We start from the raw sequence: 18,109 nt of genomic DNA, 5'->3' as shown, positions 1-18,109 counted from the left end.
TAATAATTGTGTGTTTATATTTTTGTTGTAGGTTTTATTGTCTAGATCCGTCTACAGTACCATGGCAGTATTGTGCACTGATACCTCACTATTTAGTTAAAGATGATTTCTTAGAGTCCAGTGAAAGAAATCTACCATCATAGTTTCCCTGTTACAGAGAACAGGAATCATATCCGATTCCTTAGACTAGCTAGATATGTTTCATTTACATCTGGGCCCTACAAAAAAATGGTAACCATAAAATAAAAATAAATAAATGAACTCAGGAGAGAGTAACAAAAAAATATCTCACTTTATACTGTGTCCCTAGGCAATTGTCCTTCCAACCATAGTCATTGCTACATGTTTACTATATGTTTACTCTGCACAGACCAAGCTATTGATGAATTGCATCCCCTTCTTTGAGGGTACCAAATGACACAGATGTCCCAAGTGAGGAAAAAATATTTCCCTAGACAGAGTCATTTTCCTTTGACCAGATGTAGTCTGTGGTAAACAAGGGGGCAGAGGAGTGAAACAAAAACAAATGTCCTCTAGTCTCTGCCCCTTTTTCTTGTAGAATTACACTGAGAAGAAACAAAAGAACATTGCTAGTACAAACCATCTCCATCAGTGCAACAGTTTGATTGAGGTTTTGTAGTCAGTCTATAGTCCCTGGAGTTGAGAAACTTGGTTTCCACAACAGCTCCTGAGTAGTATTTGAAACACCTAGGAAAAATTATGAGACCACGAATGATTAGGTAAAAATGCATGAGAGAATTTGTGAAATGTGTAATAGTTCAGAAGAACAGAAAGACTGAATGTGGGTCAGCATTTACACAGAAGTGTCTGTAAAACCTAGCAGAGTAGAAAACTGTGTTGGCTCTGATTTGGTCTACTAAGACTTGACTAGAATGAGTTAGGGAGCATCTAATGAACTTATATCTTAAATTCTTTTTGTCCTATAGATAATACATCATCTTTATTTCTCAAATTTGACTGTATCTTCACACTCCAGTGTCTCTCATGCTGCTTATGTGGTTGGTGGCAATGTCAGAAGCCCCTTACCTGGCTCCATTTCCCACTTTGACTCCTTCCAATCCATTCTGTAGTCTCAAAATAAGCTGGTATATAGCTATGTTCCTCCAGGGGCAGGGTAATCATGTTCCCCTAATATGAAGGAATATGGGAGAAAGTTCATCTCAGAACTTTGGGTTGACCAGATAGCTGTTTCTTTTCTTGGTTCCCCTTGTCTATCTTACCTGGAAAATCACCTACTAAATGTTATAACTGAGCAAAGTGTTATAACACTGCACTTCACATGTCACTGCAGTTTCAAAGTTTTTGTGTCCTAAACAGGCGGTATTTTGGAGAGAAGATTGGACTATATTTTGCCTGGCTGGGCTGGTACACAGGCATGCTCTTCCCCGCAGCCTTCATTGGGTTGTTTGTCTTCTTGTATGGAGTCACCACTCTGGATCACTGCCAAGTCAGGTACAGGGAACTTATGGGTGAGCCCACCTCTTCTCAATATTTGGAGATGACAGTTTATACTTTGGTGGTATTCATGGCATAAATATATATAGTTTTTCACTACTTTCTCAGTCTGTGGTGAACAGTTAAAAAGGTCTTCTAGATTTCTTGTATACCTTGACCTTGTAGCTTCTGTCTTTTCTTGCCATGATAGCAAAAGTTACAATTCCAGACAGATTTGTGAGCAAGTATCCATCCATGGAAGAACTTATTTGCATGCAGAGACAGCAAGTTGTTTTCTGAGGTTTTTCCCATCCTTAAAACTGGTACCTGCTGCTACTGGTGCAGAATAATAGCAATCCTTTTTCATGGATTCTGTGTTTCTACACGGAATCTCTATACCTAAGCCACAAAGACCCCTCACCAAATTATTAATGCCTATAGAATGATCAAACACTAGATGGGAATCAACCCATTGACTTCCTCAACAGAATATGGTTTCAGATATCCATAGAGATCTTATTGCAGAGCTGGACTGCAGAGATCCTAAGCAATAATTCTGTTCCTTTTAAGAATGACTGACTTTGTCTCTTGCTTACAGAAATATTTTACTTTTTGTGATATTTTAATAATATTTGGGCTCTGCTCAAGGATTAACATTTTCAGTTATTCCTCTAATTTATTGATTTCATCATGTGTATAGATGAAGGTCAGCTTTTAGGGAGTCTCACTGTTTCCATAACAGTATGAAATTGCTTCACATGGTGAAATGTTATGTAAAGGGCTTTTTTTGTTACAATAATAAAATGTCAGAGCATAACAATGTTTTTCTTCATCTATTTCCCCAAGTTTAATTTATTAATATGTAAATAAAGCTTTATAAATAAGATTTATCAAAATATTAATACATGCAGGGGTTGTTTACACTAATATCAGAAAAGAGTGAAAAGCTTCTGGGGGCATGAGTATATTGGTTTTAATTGTCAGTTGGACAATAGCAATATTAAAGAAGAATCTAAATGCATTCTGCATCATTGAGAGGAAGCCCTTCTCTATTCTCTTTTTCAGTAAAGAAGTCTGCCAAGCAACAGATATCATCATGTGTCCAGTATGTGACAAATATTGTCCATTCATGAGGCTATCAGACAGCTGCGTCTATGCCAAGGTAATTCTAAACAGACAGCATTTTTGGTGGGATAGAATTTATCGTAGCTTTCCTAAGAAACACTGGGTGATTATATTCCTCTGTTACTTCCCATGTTTGAACCTCAGACTGTGTTGCAAGATGAAGACATCAGCATTTAGCATTCCAATGCAAATATCTTTTTGAATGTGATATAACTAAAACATGTGTCTCTAGGTACCATCACAAGTCACTACATGATTGCCTGGTACAAAGAACACAGCTGTTGGGGTCAGAGGAAGTTCAGTTTACATTTTTGTTGTTATTGGGTGATGTACCAGTAAATAGTTAAATGCTGCTCTATGCTCCCCTGAAGCACATGGCTCTGCACTCACCCAAGAGCTCTGGCTTCATGAATGAAACACACATGCGCGCATGTGCACACACACACACACACACACACACACACACACACACACACACTGTTATTTTTAACATGCCTTACTACCTCAATATCTGGCATGGCCCAGACTCTTATATGTCAGCAGACTCTTAAGTCTAATTTTTCTGCTTCTCTGTCATGGAGACTCTGCCCCTTCTCTCTGCATTTCTTATCCAGGAATCCTAAAAGTCCCATCTCTGTCCCCCTGCCCCGCCATTGGCCACTGGTGCTTTATTGACCCATCAGAAAACCAACTGTTGGCAGGAACCTGCAGCAGACATGAATCCAGAGCTCCTGGGTGGATGCAAAGCTACAAGCAAACCCCTAAGAGCTCAGAATGGGTTAACAATTTATCACTACAGAAGTGATTTCTGTTTGTTACTAATTGCATGTGGGGCAGTGGTACACATTGTGAAAATCAATGTGATTTGTGTTGTTTTGCTTTTTACAATCCAGTGAAAATCATTTTTATACATGATCTTAGCCTAAAGGCCAAGAAGCAATAGACTTTACATTTTACATTTTAAAATATTAACCATACAAGGAATACTATCCTAATTGCTCTTTCTGCTGCTGAGATGAAATTCTCTGACCAAAGCATTTAACAAGAAGGAGTTTATTTTTGCTCACAGTTCCAAGGTTGCATCCAACACAGCTGGGAAGGTATGATGTTAGAAGCAGGAAGCATATTACATCTGTAGTCAGGGAGTGTGGGAGGATGAATCTTGTGTTTAGCTGGATTCCAACTTTTTATACAATCCAAACCCAAGCCCAGGGAATGGTACTGCCCACTTTCAGAGTGGAGCTTCCGACCTCAATGAACTCAATCAAGATAACTCATCACAAGCATGGCCAGAGCTTGTCTTATAGGTGATTCTCGACCTTGTCAAATTGATCACTCAGTACTACCCATCACAGATACATAGGTTTTGCCAGACTGATAAAGGGATCTATGGCAGGGAAGATGGCTGAAACCCCTGCTTTAGACATCCCATGACTAATCTAGGAACCTAAATGTCCATGCATTATTCTTGAAGACCTCTGCCATACGCAGGTTCTGATTTTGACTCTACTCCCTACCACTTGTTTTTCAAGATCAAGTTCTTTAAGTTCTCTGATCTTAAGATTCTTTTCATCTACAAAATGAATATGGCAAAACCTGTCCTAAGATTTCAGTAAATGACAGTTGGAGTTCTTGGCTTTTCTTTATCGTGATTGTCAATCATAAAATCCAGCTCAGCTACCCATCTATGACCTTGTATAGGTGCTGCCTTTCTGGGACTAAGTTTCTTGTTCCTAAATGCATTCAGAGCCAGACCTCTCTGACCTACTCTATGGCACATCCTGATAGCCAAACGGTGCTGCAATTACTCTTCTGTGCTATCCCATACCCTTTTTTCCTGATATGTCTTACTTTAACAACATATGCGATACATTCATAAAATTCCTCGAGGATTTTTTTAAACTTAAGGCTGTATCATATGCAAACAAAATCTATACAGTTCAGGCTGATGAAGTCTTTCTCCTAAGATCCACTGCCTATGTGTTTGCCTAGATTCCAGATATAAAAGGGGTTGGCAGATTGTATCAAGCATCTGTGATTACTGCAGCCTGGATCTATCTAATTACTCTGTTGGCTTTGCACTGCTTTGTTCTCTTAGGACAAGAGAACATTTGATAGGCAGCCCATAGCCCGCCCATCCATAATGGCTACAGGGCTGCAGGTGGCAAGTCCTGTGGGCAGAGCCCAAGCTGTGGCAGTCAGCTGTGAGTCTAAAAAGATTTGGACTCTGAATACACGTCACAAGACTCCAAAAAAAGCACAAAGTGTCTCTCCCTATCTTTAGAGGACATGTAGATCAGAACATAAGGACAAATTAAGCAAGGCAACCTTGGGAAATGTACAGATAAGAAGTCAAGAATTTTTCAGTAATGCGATTTTATTGACAAGTCATGAGATTATTTATGTTTTAGAAGCCTGTGTTTGAAAAGCATCAAATTTGCATTGCTATTTGGTTTTTGTCTGGTTTAGTTTTTCAGTTTGGTTTTATCTGCATTTTACTGCCAATGAAAGGATTTCTAAAATGAAGAGTGAAATTATTTTTCTAGGATATCCTTGATAACTCCTTAAATTAACCATCATGATGAATAGTTCAGAGTACTCTAATTTCATAGAGGCTTCTGATGGCAGTAATTCTACTGAAAATCTAGAATAATCCTAATTTTGTGGTTATTTCCATAATTGCTAGGTAGCTTGTGTTATTTCTAACCTGCATATCAATTTTGAGGCAGATGTAATTATCCTCATTTTACTCAGACTTATAAAACCTACTCATCTTTACTCACAAGACAGTAATCCTGGTAAACATGGGCCTTGGTTTACTAAATTACACAACATCTTCTTTACCATCAGGCCCTACTGAACTGTTTAGACCCTGAATTTTGTGTTAGGTCTTCCCTAAACACTTTATACCAAAGTCAAGAATGACAGAATCAGAACTCTACAGGATTCCTATAGAACCATTTATTAGAAATGTCAAGGGTGAGTTTTGGGGACTTGTGTATACAGGAACCCCAGAAAACAGATCCTGGGTTATCAGCCAGCCACTGCTCTATTCATCCTTGGCATGTGTGAGAGTCTGAAACCTACTACTAAGTGGTTTAAGCAAGGAGAGACTGGCAAGCTTATGTTTTTTTCTGCAAACAAACAAACAACAAGAAGAAATCAGGAGGTAACTTCCAGCCTACCATCCAGACTCTCAATGTCTCTCCGCAACACACATTCATGATATCTTCCTGTGGACAGGTCTTCCCATGATGGGAAGATGGCTGCATCTCCAGGCTTCTGTCTTCCTTCTTTCCTCCTTAAGTATATGTTTTATGCTTATTTTAAATTCTTGGTGTTTGGACTAGGGATAAAACTCAATGGCAGAACATTTGCCTGTATGAAGCTCTAGGTTTCATCTCCATCATTAAACAAAATGCTTCAAATTTTGTTTTGTTGTTCTGTGCTCCTTTAGAAAGTGTAGGTTGGGAAATGGCTAGACAGTAAAACATTTGCCATGCAAGTGCAAGAACTAGAGAATAATCCCTAGTACTCACATAAAACCCAGTCAGGTATGACAGCCGGCTTATAATCCCAGAATGCTAGAGGCAGAAAAGGAAGCCCCTAAGCGAGTTTACTATATTAGCTGAGTCAGCAAGTACTGGGTTTGGCTGAAAGACCCTGCCTTAACATATAAGATGGAGAACAGCCAAGGAAGACTCCTGGCACTGACCTTAGGCCTTCATACACACAGTAAGTATACAGTCATACTCATATGCATGCCCACACATATACATGTGCCCCACACAGATCAGTTTGATATCACTGACAAACTCCTCAGAACATCTTGAGGTCTTTGTTCTTGTGTTTTATCAATATCTGGAGTCTATTATTCTCTTGCTTTTCTTTGATGGGAGTTGGCCAAGGGAACCATCAGGTGAGCTAGATTACCAGTGTGCCAAGGAACTGGAAGTTCCAATCTTCTTACCTCTTCTGATTCACACTGATAACCATAGCAGAAAACTGTCTCTTCAAATGCTTATATATCCTGTCCTAAGGAAGTACTCTGCTGGGCCCTATTGATCCATGTATTCCTTGGAAACAGCAGGAGAGACATCTACTGTGTGGGTGGGAATGATCTAGGCACCCAAAATGACAGCCACAATTCAATTGAGATTCTACCCTCGTGTGTTACAGGCTAATATGCTCACCAGATATCAAGATGAGGATGCTGAATCCATCATGTGTTAGAGCTCTCGGGATTTTGTGATACTAGGTGGCCAATTCCACCTCAGCACTTCTTCTGGCATGTGAAAGGAATAGCATTTATATACTTGTGAGGCATTTAGTGTTTGAAAGCTGCCTATTTCTCCTATATTCAAGGAAAGAAAAAGCATAAACCTTTGGAATAATACAAAATGCTTAGAACTATGCAAAGCAAGAAAACACCTGTTTCTGCTGGGCATATTCTCCAGGGACAGTAAAGTATACTTTACTAGAGAAACATAAAATGCCCCAAAGACTGTGCTTTATGAAACTATCAGTCATCAGTTGGTCAATCACGTTGGCGTGATTCAGACTGTAGGTGGAAAATGAGTTTGGCTGTTTTACAATAAGGAATTGCTAACATCTTTGGGTTATGTGGACTGCATAAACATATAGTGATTACATGAGGCTTTAATGAATGTAAGAGTGGATTTGATAATGGTTCTTGCCTCTTTCGTTCATAATGCTAAAATGCAAAGTACCCCACAAGATGTTTGCTCAAAACGACAGGGACAAACTAGCTCTGTTTTTGAAGTGAATAAATGAGACTCTAGAAACAGTGTTTGGGGAACTCAGAGCCTGTAATCCAGCAACAAAGCTCCTTCCTAGTCCTAAATATAGTTATATCCATATCCATATAGGTACATAAAAGATTTTATGCTACACAAGTGGAATTCTTAGTAGCCCTATTGGGGCTGCTGACAAATGTTCAATTGCATGATCCCAGTATAAAGGAAATAAACTCTTTTCTCTGCATCTGAACTTCATAGTCAGAAGACACCCCCCTCCTTACTCATTGCCAAGGAGAATATTCACCAAAGAAGCCTTGCAACACTCACTGTGTCACCATAACTACTTTTATGCAGCTTAAAATTAGTTAGTGTTGTTCATGAAAAGTTAACTGAACTGGTTCTGTTATTGGCAGGTGACCCACCTGTTTGACAATGGGGCTACTGTGTTCTTTGCTGTGTTCATGGCAGTCTGGGGTAAGTGAATAACAGCGATAAAGCTTGAGTTCCCCTCATCCACCCTCTTGCATGTTCCTTAAAGTCTAGATGTAAATGGAAGAAGCTTGAATAAATTCAATTGGGTTTTCTGTTGGCAATGAGCAGGTCACTAATTTACTTTTAAAGTGATAACGTACAAGAGATATATATCTGATATTTTCCCCTAAAATATTTGACAGCTTCATCAATTTCATTGGAATTATCCCCTCTCTGGCTATCAGAATCCTTCTGTAGCTGATAGCCATCAAAGATTTTGGCATCTGTAGCCTATGAAAAGTCTCATTCCTATAGGAGTTCTGCCTTCTCTGGTGGTAGAATATGTAACAATTTCTCACTATTTTACTACCCTTAAATCCTCAATGCATTTGTATCCCTGAAAAGTAGGAGGAGGAGGAGGAAGAAGAAGAGGAGGAAGAAGAGAAGGAGAAGAAGAAGAAGAACTAGGTCCAATGATTGCAGAGTTTTGTCTACAGGACTGATCAAGAATAATACATATCTTGCTTCCCTAGAACATATCGGGAAGGATTCCCATAGAACATAATCAGGAAGGGTAATAAGGAACCAATGCTTAAGTTTTGTCATTGTTACAAATTAAGTTACTTTGAAAATGTACTTATTTCTTAAGATAGCAGTGCCTAATTTTTTTGGTCCCAGCCACATATAAAATGGAAACAGTACCAGGCATGCTGATGGAAATTAGAAGAACTTGCTCCATAACCAGGGATAGAGCTGCCATGAGCATCCTTACCCAGCATCCTAGAGGCTAATCTACTGTGTAATATACAATTTACATACTGTGTATGTACAATAAGTAGTCTCCTGGAGTCATTCAGGAAGAGTTAAATACAAACCTTCCACACCCACCTCACTATTTCTCCAATTTCTAATACCAACTGATAAATCTTGTGAGTGAGTTGTTTATCCCCACACACACAATTTAACTTCTGAGGTTATATTAAAGTGAAATTTTAGTTCAGTGTCCTTTGTCTTGAAGGTAAAATCTCTCACCTCTTCCCCAATAATGCTATTAAAAGAGGTTGGTTTTTTGTTTTGATTTGTTTTGTTTTGTTTTGTTTTGCAAGTTGTCTAATCCTGTGAATGACAAGTTTTATCAATGGTTGCTTTGCCAGGATTAAGCTGGTTGATGGTAGAGCCTGGAATTGACAAGAGTCTAAGATTACAAGTGAGTAGACTGGAGACTCTGTGCTTTGCAATATATGCACTCTGAGTCTGATAGATTTTTCTGTAAGACACTGGGCACACTGGAACATTTTGGAGTCTCTCTCTTGGCAAAGCAAACCTTGGACAATTCACCCTTTAAATTGCTTCATCATGATTGACAATTTATTACTTAAATCCTGTTATTCCCAGCAATGCTCTAGTCTGAGGGCCAGAATCTGTCACCTCAGGTGTTCCTTTCCAGAAAGAGATGTGTCTATTATAGTGATCTAGGATATCCAAAAATAATAAGAGTTATACTGATATTATACAGTTATTGCCATAAACTGTTCTAATCACTGTACCTATCTTACCTAATTTAATCTCCACCACAACCTCCAAGAGGAAACTGCTATCACTGTGCTCATGTAATAGCTAAGAAAATCGAAGTAGAAGCCAGCACATAGCTAAGCCGACAGTTAATGTGAGCAGTCATAGCTCTTCAGCTACCAAATGAGCACAGGTATTATTTGTAAGCAGTTACTTCAGCTCTGGAGATCCCACCCTTCAGATAACAAGCCATCATACTCATTGTGAGCCTCACTTTGGCTGATTTGGGATGGCAATGTTTTGCAGAAGCACTTCAGCTCTAATGGAGCTTAGTCTAATCCTATCAGGATCATATCTTGCGATTGACAAGTTACAGCATTTAAGAGAACAGATGCTCTCTGTTTTCAGAACAATTGCTAGACACAACCTGATGAGAGCAGAGTGATTGGCAAGAGCTCTGGGTGGATGTGCTGTTCTTTAGCTTTGCTTTGTGGTCACCAGCAGAAAAATAAACACTCCATTTGGAGCCAGTCTGTAGCACTGCCCCCTACACTGCCTTTCATGTTAGTCCTGCTCCTGTTTCCACGTGTATAACAGTAGGGCTGACTCCATGAGGATCTTCACGTTACACCATGAACCCAGGACTCTAGACTAAAGATACAATGTGGATCTTTCCTCTATACTCCTATCTATTCACAAGAAGTTGAGGTACAGGATAATTGCAGGCTAAATTAGCTTCTCTCCCTAGAGAGAAAAAAAAAAATCATTGGGGAAGAAGATGCTAGCCGAGATCTGTCATGAAGTAGCTTCTGATCTTTATTGCTGAGTCCTCCTTTTTCCCTATTTTTTTTTTAGGGAAGGAAGGGTTTATTTGGCTCACAGATTATAGTGTATCATCAAGGGAAACCAAGAACTGAAGCAGAGGTGGAGGGGCACAGCTTACTGGCTTGCTCCTAGGCTCAAAGCTACCTTTCTTTTTTTTTTTAAATATTAATGTCTATTTTTTATTATATTCACACAATATATATTTTTATACCAGTCATAAAAATGATGGGCATGTTATTAAATGAACATAAATAGATAAAGTCTTTTTGTTTGTTTTTGTTTTGTTTTGTTTTTAGTAGAGATTTAAAATCTTGGCTCTTACTGTGGTACAAGCCCAAAATAAGAACAATTTTTAGACATTGGAGATGATTGTAAAAGGGCTGTACTTCAATGCCCCTCACATCACCAAAGGATTTTACCTCCATCATAGCTAAGCTGAGACTTGACATTTCTGCTGTACCAAGGAATGAATTGTAGGCATGATTTTTGGATACAGATTTCCTGCTATAATCAAAGCTATTTAACTTTTAAGTGATTATCATCATTCTCAGCCCACAGGGAACAGGTTACATTCCTTTAAGAAATGGTGTATTAAGATGGTCTATCCATGAAGTCATTTATTAAGTGTTTCAGTGAACAACGGTTCTGCTTGGAGGGTGGCACAGATATTAGGTGAGGGTACGAATCTGGTTCATTGGCTGTGGTAATTTGGAAAAGAATTCATCTCAGAGAAAGAGTAACTTATAAGTTCATTTTCTTCAAAATTGATACAATAGTTACAAACATCAAGCAAAGCATTCAGTCTCACTCTTTGTTGTTCTCTTACAAGCCACCTCCCAAATTAATTGTCTACGTTTCTTTTGGCTGTATAAATAATTTTGATATATGTAAGCTGTTCTGAAAACCATAGTATAGTGTAAGAACATCAAATAAACAATCTTACTAATAGAGAGGCTGAGATAGGAGAAGCATGATTTCAAGACCAATATGTGGTACACAGCAAGGCGCTGTCATGTACACATAAGCAGAAAGTGTATATGGATTGTACAATATTGGACTTATTTCTCCAATTACCAAAATAGAGAGATTATTGAATGACAGCCAACAAATTTCTAATTCCTCATATTTTTGGATTTCAATTGATTAGGATAAGTTGGTTATATTAATTTTTATATTAAGAGATACTAAGGAAAAGTGATTGTTAGTTATTTTTGTTGTTAGAGGTAGAATTTGTATGGGTTTGTTGAAAGATTACTTTCTTGCTTTTCTAGGGTGTAGTTTCACTCCTTGTGTTGGTGTTTTCCATCTATTATCCTTTATAGGGCTGAATTTGTGGAAAAATATTGTGTAAATTTAGTCTTGTCATGGAATATCTTGTTTTTCCCGTTTATGGTAATTGAGTTTTTCTGGGCATAGTAGCCTAGGCTGGCATTTGTGTTCTCTTAGGATCTGTATGATATCTACCCAGGATCTTCTAGCTTTCATAGTCTCTGGTGTAATTCTGATGGGCCGGCCTTTATATGTTACTTGACCTTTTTCCTTTACTGCTTTTAAAATTCTTTCTTTGTAGCCAAGCGGTGGTGGCACATGCCCTTAATCCCAGCACTTAGGAGGCAGAGGCAGGCAGATTTCTGAGTTCGAGGCCAGCCTGGTCTACAGAGTGAGTTCCAGGACAGCCAGGGCTACACAAAGAAACTCTTGTCTCAAAAAACAAAAAAAAAAAAAAAAAAAAAAAGGAAAAAAACTAAAAAAAAAAAATTATTTGTTTGTTTAGTGCATTTGGTGTTTTGATTATTATGTGACAAGAGGAATTAGTTTTCTGGTCTGGTCTATTTGAAGTTCTGTAGGCTTCTTATATACTCATGGGCATCTCTTTCTTTAGGTTAGGGAAGTTTTCGCCTATAACTTTGTTGAAGATATTCACTGGCTCTTTAAGTTGGGAATCTTCACTCTCTTCTATACCTATTATCCTTAGGTTTAGTCTTCTCATTGTGTCCTGGATTTTCCAAATGTTTTGGGTTAGGAGCTTTTTGCTTTTTGTGTTTTCTTTGACTGTTGTGTCAATGTTTTCTATGGTATCTTCTGCACCCAAGATTCTCTCTTCTATCTCTTGTATTTTGTTCATGATGCTTGCATCTATGACTCCTGATCTCTCTCCTAGGTTTTCTAACTCCATAGATATCTCCCTTTCTGATTTCTTTATTGTTTCTATTTCCATTTTTAGATTCTGGATGGTTTTGTTCATTTCCTTCACCTGTTTGGTTGTGTTTTCCTATAATTCTTTTAGGGATTTTTGTGTTTCCTCTTTAAGGGCTTCTAGATGTTTACCTGTCTCCTGTATTTCTTTAAGGAAGTTATTTATGTCCTTCTTAAAGCCCTCTATCATCATCATGAGAAGTGATTTTTAGATCTGAATCTTGCTTTTCCAGTGAGATGGTATACGCAGGACTTGTTATGGTGGGGGAATTGGGTTCTGATGATTCCAAGTAACCTTGATTTCTGTGCTTATGTTCTTATGCTTGCCTCCTGCCATCTGGTTATCTCTAGTGCTACCTGCCTTGGCTATATCTGACTGGAGATCCTCCTTCCTGTGATTCTGGTTGTGTCAAAGAGTCAAGCTGTCTCTGTGATTCTGTGATTCTGAGATCCTGTGATCCTGAGATCCTGGGTGTGTCAGAGCTCCTGGGAGTCAAGCTGTCTCTGGGACCCTGAGATTCTGGTGTGACCAAGCTCCTGGGATCCTGTGGTCCTGCTCATGTTAGAGCACCTAGGAGTAGAGCTTCCTCAGGGTGTTGTGGGACTATCTGTGGAGTTTGCATCCAAGGTCTGCTCAGGGCACTGTCCCAGACTGGAAGGAACCCATGCCACGCACTGAGTTTCTGCGTGTCTAGGTCCCACTGGTCCCAGTTACTCCTGGTGTTGGGACAGATGTTGTGTCCTCCTCATCTCTGATCCTATCTCCTTAATTTTTTTTTAACTCTCAATGTTGCTTTTAAAAATTAACCTCCAACAACCAACCAAAATGAGATACTATAAGCCCTGCAGTTGAAATAACAAGGTAGTGGATTCAAATTGAAAATTTGAATTGAAAGTTTTCGTACAATTCTACAAGGAATTAGCAATGGGAACCTGCTTCTTTTAAATTAATATTAGAATAATTGGTCTTTTGTTTCTGGAGACTTTGTCTAAGTTCATCTTTTGTAATCTTTTCTACATGTCCAGCAAAAATGACATTGTTGAACAATTAATATTGGTTTTGTTTTCTTTTGAGACAGCATCTTGCTATGTAGCCCTGGCTGTCCTGGAACTCACTAATGTAGGCCAGGCTGGCCTTGAGCTCACAAAGATCTGCCTGCCCTTTCCTTCACAGTGCTGGGATTAAAGACATGGGCCACACCTAAATCACATTAAATATTAATTAGTTAAAAATGGTGTTGTTCCTCCTAAGGGGCTGTAAACCCCTCAGCTCCATTGGACCTTTCTCTAATTCCTTCACTGGGGACCCTGTACTCAGATCGATGAATGGCTGTAAGCCTCTACATCTGTGTTAGTCAGATACTGTCAGAGCCTCTCAGGAGATGGCTATATTTAGGCTGGCTTGCCCTTCCTTCAGTCTCTGCTCCATAGTTAATCTCTGCAACTCCTTCCATGGGTATTTGGTTCCCCCTTTTAAGAAGGAATGAAATGAGAGGACCTCGGCCCTTTTAAGGTTCTGAGCCCCAGTGTAGGGGAATGCCAGGGCCAGAAAGTGGGAGAGGGTGGGGTGGCAGGCATGGGGAAGGGGGAGGCAACAGGGGTTTGGTTTTGTTGTTTTTGTTTGTTTCTTTGTTTTTTGGAGGGGAAACTGGGAATGGAGAAATTCGCATGTAAATAAAGAAAATATCTAAAATTTAAAAAAAAAGGAAAAAAAATAATAAAAATGGTGTTGTATAGTTAGAACAAAAAAGGCATATAGTTACAAAGTGCCAACCATGTGGAGATGCATACACATAATACCAGTGTGTATAGATGCATGTACATAGTACCCACTGTGTGTAAATGCATGTATATAGTACCTACTTTGTATAAATGCATGTACATATGACAATTTATTATTCTCTCATATACCATCAGAATAGATTACTATGTCCATTTTATAGCTGACAGGTCTTAGAGGCTCAGAGAAGCTTAATCAAAATTGTGCAATAGCTAACAACAAATGGAATCTGAAATTTAAGCCAGATACTGTCCCTGTTCCAGAGCTATTTCAAAGTCTCTTCCATAGAGTACATCCATTAAGACCTTGGTGTTAGCAGAATGTACATTCCTTGCCAGCTGTACACTGGGTGGTGTAATGATACTGTCCTTGGATAGATGTGACATAACATCTACTCACCCAGGGAGGCAACTGATGATAGACCAAAGAACAGATATCACCAAAGTACAGTTTGGTAAATCATGAGTTTTATAAGGTTTACTTACAGAAACATGCATGAAGGGTTACTCAACAAGCAGAAATGACTCAAATATTCATCACCAAAGTCCACCCCAGCGTGATTGACAGCTCACAAGATCTAGAAACTGGGAGCATACTGTACAACCTTAAGGTGACTGAACAGATTGAAGAATGTCCTTTGTAGATAGTTAAGTTGGTCTGAGGTTTTTCCAGCAGTTTGGCTGTTGTGTCTTCCAGTCAATTTCACTAGATTCAGCATTGTCTAGACAGCTTGTCTTCTCTGAAGTGTCTCTCTCTGGCTATATGTTTAGAGTAGAAGAGACCTAGTGAATGTTTTCGTTTTCAGGAACTTCCTGAAGCTATTTTGAATTGTTGACTTCTTGTACTTCCCAGAACAGCAGTGGGTCATGACCCCATTTGGGGGTTCAAACAGCCCTTTCATAGGGACCACCTAAGACCATTGGAATATACATATCTTTATATTATGATTCATAACAGTAGCAAAATTATAGTTATGAAGTAGCAACAAATAATTTTATGGTTGGGGATCACTGCAACATGAAGGACTGTATTAAAGGGTCAGAAAGCAGCATTAGGAATCTTGAGAACTGCTGCAGTAAGATGAAATGTTTCACCTTCCCTTGGGGCATCCTATTGTTTCATCTCTCTGTCAACAGGATGTGCCTTAATTAGCTTCCTTCCAAGATAAAGGAAACCACAACAGGTAAATGAGGCAAATGAAGTCTGTATTCTCAAGAGACACCCAGTATATCATGGGTTGTTAATTATAGTTCAGATTAAAGTACAGCAAGGTAAACAAATAAAGTGTGAGTCCAGTACCTTACAAATTTAGACTAGAAGAAACTGGGGGACAATATCAATCAATGGTGGTTTGCTGTGGGTTCTGGAATGGTGGAAGTTTTTTTTTTCCTAAGCTTTATTTAGGTATCATTTACATACAACAAAATCCAGCAATATTCCATGGGAAACTTGACAAGTGATTTCAACTGTATGAAGTGTTACAGTCATCAGTATCATGGTGGCATGAGACTTTCTAATCCTGTAGAAGCTTCCTCCTGGCAGTCAGTCCATTGGCACCCCATGTCTGCTCCACAGTACACATTCACTCATACCAGATTATGTTAGAAACAAAACAGTGTTTGGTGTCTAGCTTCTTTCACTACACTTAGTGCTATTGAGATTCACTTCTGCTCCTACACAGATCAGTAGTTTGTTCCTTTTTAGTTTAGGATGGTATTTATCTCATTGTCTGGCTGTGCCAGAGGTTGTATACTACCCAATTAATAGTTACTTGTGCATAGTTCTGGTTTTAACTATCATGAATGAAAGGATTGCTTGCTTTCTAAAATTTTTGTTTTGTTTTCAGAAAAGTCTTTGCATCAATATTTTCTTGGATGAATAATTACAGGTGGCATGACTGGATCATATGATAAGTAAATAACATCATAAGTATTTGTTTTCCAGAGACTTGACATCATATCAGCACTCTAAGAGAGCCATACCACATACTCACAGACACTGGGGATTATCTGTCTCTATAATTATAGTCATTTTCAAGGGTGTACATAGCCAGTGCTTTGTAGCTTTGATTTGCATTTCCCTAGTGAGCATCGATGTTGAGCATATGTCCTTGCCCTTCTTTGTAACCCACACAGTTTCCATGGTGAAGTGTTTGTTCACATCACTTGCTCATTTGTTATTGGGCTGTTTGTCGTCTTCTTTTTGTTATGTGAGTTCTTTATGTATGCTGATAAAAGTGCTTTTTATGTTTGTAAATACTCTCTTTCAAGTTTGTATTTTAATATAATATTTCTATTAATTCTTTGAGAATCTCTCTCATATACACATACATACATTCACATACACACACACATATATATACATATATATATACTATATTTAATCATATTCATCCCCACTCCTCCCTATAACTCCTCCCAGATTCACCTCATTGTCTAACTCTCCTTCCAATTTCATGTGCTCTTTTTTAGCTATTTTAGTTAAAATAATATTATGTTATTTACCCTTCCTCCCTCCAACTCCTTTCACATATTCCTTTACTTCTGTTCAAATTTATTACCTTCTCTCCTGTATTGTTCTAGATATATGCTTGTTTTATATTTAATATAATTATTTATGTATACAGATACATAAATACAACCTGATGAGTCTGTTCAGCTTTATATATATACACACATACATATGCTTACCACTTATTGGATAACTGACTAAACTGACTAGAGAGTTTACCCTGAGAAAGGCTATGTTTTCCTCTTTTAGCGAGTTGTTAGTTGCCTGTAGCTCTTGGTCTAGGAGTAAGGCCACATGAGATTTCCCCCTTCCATGTTCGTGTGTGTGTGTGTGTGTGTGTGTGTGTGTGTGTGTGTGTGTATTTTTATTGGTATTGTCATTGTTCAATCTTGTTTAGGATGACATATCGCTGAGGCTTCAAGGATGTAACTTCTCTGTAATCTCTAGAAGACACAGATTCACAGCAGACTTCCTAGTCCTTCTGCTCTTACAATTTCTCTTCCCCCCTCTTTCAGATTTTCCCTGACCCTTTAGATGTGGAAATTGCATTTGCAATTTTATCAATTGAACCTGAGTACCCCACAATCGATTGTCCTCTGCCTTTGGACAAGTTATAGATTTCTGTAATGAAATCTATACAAATCTCTCCTCCCACTACTGCAAAGAGAGGAGCAGCTAAAAAGTACTCCATTGTGTATGTGTACCACATCTTCATTACCCATTCATTGGTTCATTGACATTTAGGTTATTTCCATTTCCTAGCTATTGGGTGTAGGGTGGCTATGGGCACATCTCATCAAGTACCTATGTGGTAGGTGTTAAGTCCTTTGGACATATGCCTACAAGTGGTACCATATCATATGGTAGATTTATTTTTAGCTTCCTGAAAATTCTTCACACTGATTTTTAGGTTGCTACACTAATTTTCAGTCCCACCAAAAGTGAATGACTGTCCTCCACCCTGCCCCCCAACACCCTTGCCAGCCTTTGTTGCTGGGTATTTGGTTAATCTTAGCCATTCTAGCTTGAGTAGGGTGAAATCTCAAAGTTGTTTTACTTGCATTTTTGAACTCTGGAGACCTGTAAAGAGGAAAACATTTGAAATGTAAATGAAGAAAATATCCAATAAAAAAAAATAAGGATGATGAAGACTTCTGAGATAAATCTTAGCCATTTTTATTTCTTCTTTTAAGAACTCTCTGTCCACGTGTGTTCTTTTGTGATTGGGTTACCTCACACAGGATGATATTCTCCAGATCCATCCATTTCCCTAAGAATTTCATAAATTCATTGTTTTTAATAGCTGAGCAGTACTCCATTGTGTAGATGTACCACATTTTTTGTATCCATTCCTCTGTTGAAAGACATCTGGATTCTTTCCAGCTTCTGGCTATTAGAAATAAGGCTGCTTGGCCCTGTGAAGGTTCTATGCCCCAGTGTAGGGGAATGCCAGGGCCAGAAAGTGGGAGAGGGC

At 38.6% G+C, this 18,109-nt stretch overlaps 1 protein-coding gene across 7 annotated transcripts in view; it reads left to right on the top strand.

Annotated features, from left to right (window-relative positions):
- Ano4 (anoctamin 4) overlaps nucleotides 1-18,109 on the top strand; it is a 401,446-nt gene that overhangs the window by 329,845 nt on the left and 53,492 nt on the right. For all 7 annotated transcript variants that reach the window (XM_031349070.1, XM_031349069.1, XM_031349068.1 and 4 more), the window contains 3 exons: nucleotides 1,339-1,473; nucleotides 2,521-2,617; nucleotides 7,754-7,814. In XM_031349070.1, the coding sequence (XP_031204930.1) occupies nucleotides 1,339-1,473; nucleotides 2,521-2,617; nucleotides 7,754-7,814 (293 nt within the window). The remainder of the gene's footprint in view (nucleotides 1-1,338; nucleotides 1,474-2,520; nucleotides 2,618-7,753; nucleotides 7,815-18,109) is intronic.

Source organism: Mastomys coucha, unplaced genomic scaffold (genome assembly GCF_008632895.1).
Source record: "Mastomys coucha isolate ucsf_1 unplaced genomic scaffold, UCSF_Mcou_1 pScaffold4, whole genome shotgun sequence".
Lineage (NCBI taxonomy): Eukaryota > Metazoa > Chordata > Mammalia > Rodentia > Muridae > Mastomys > Mastomys coucha.
This window is presented reverse-complemented; position numbering and strand designations above follow the sequence as displayed.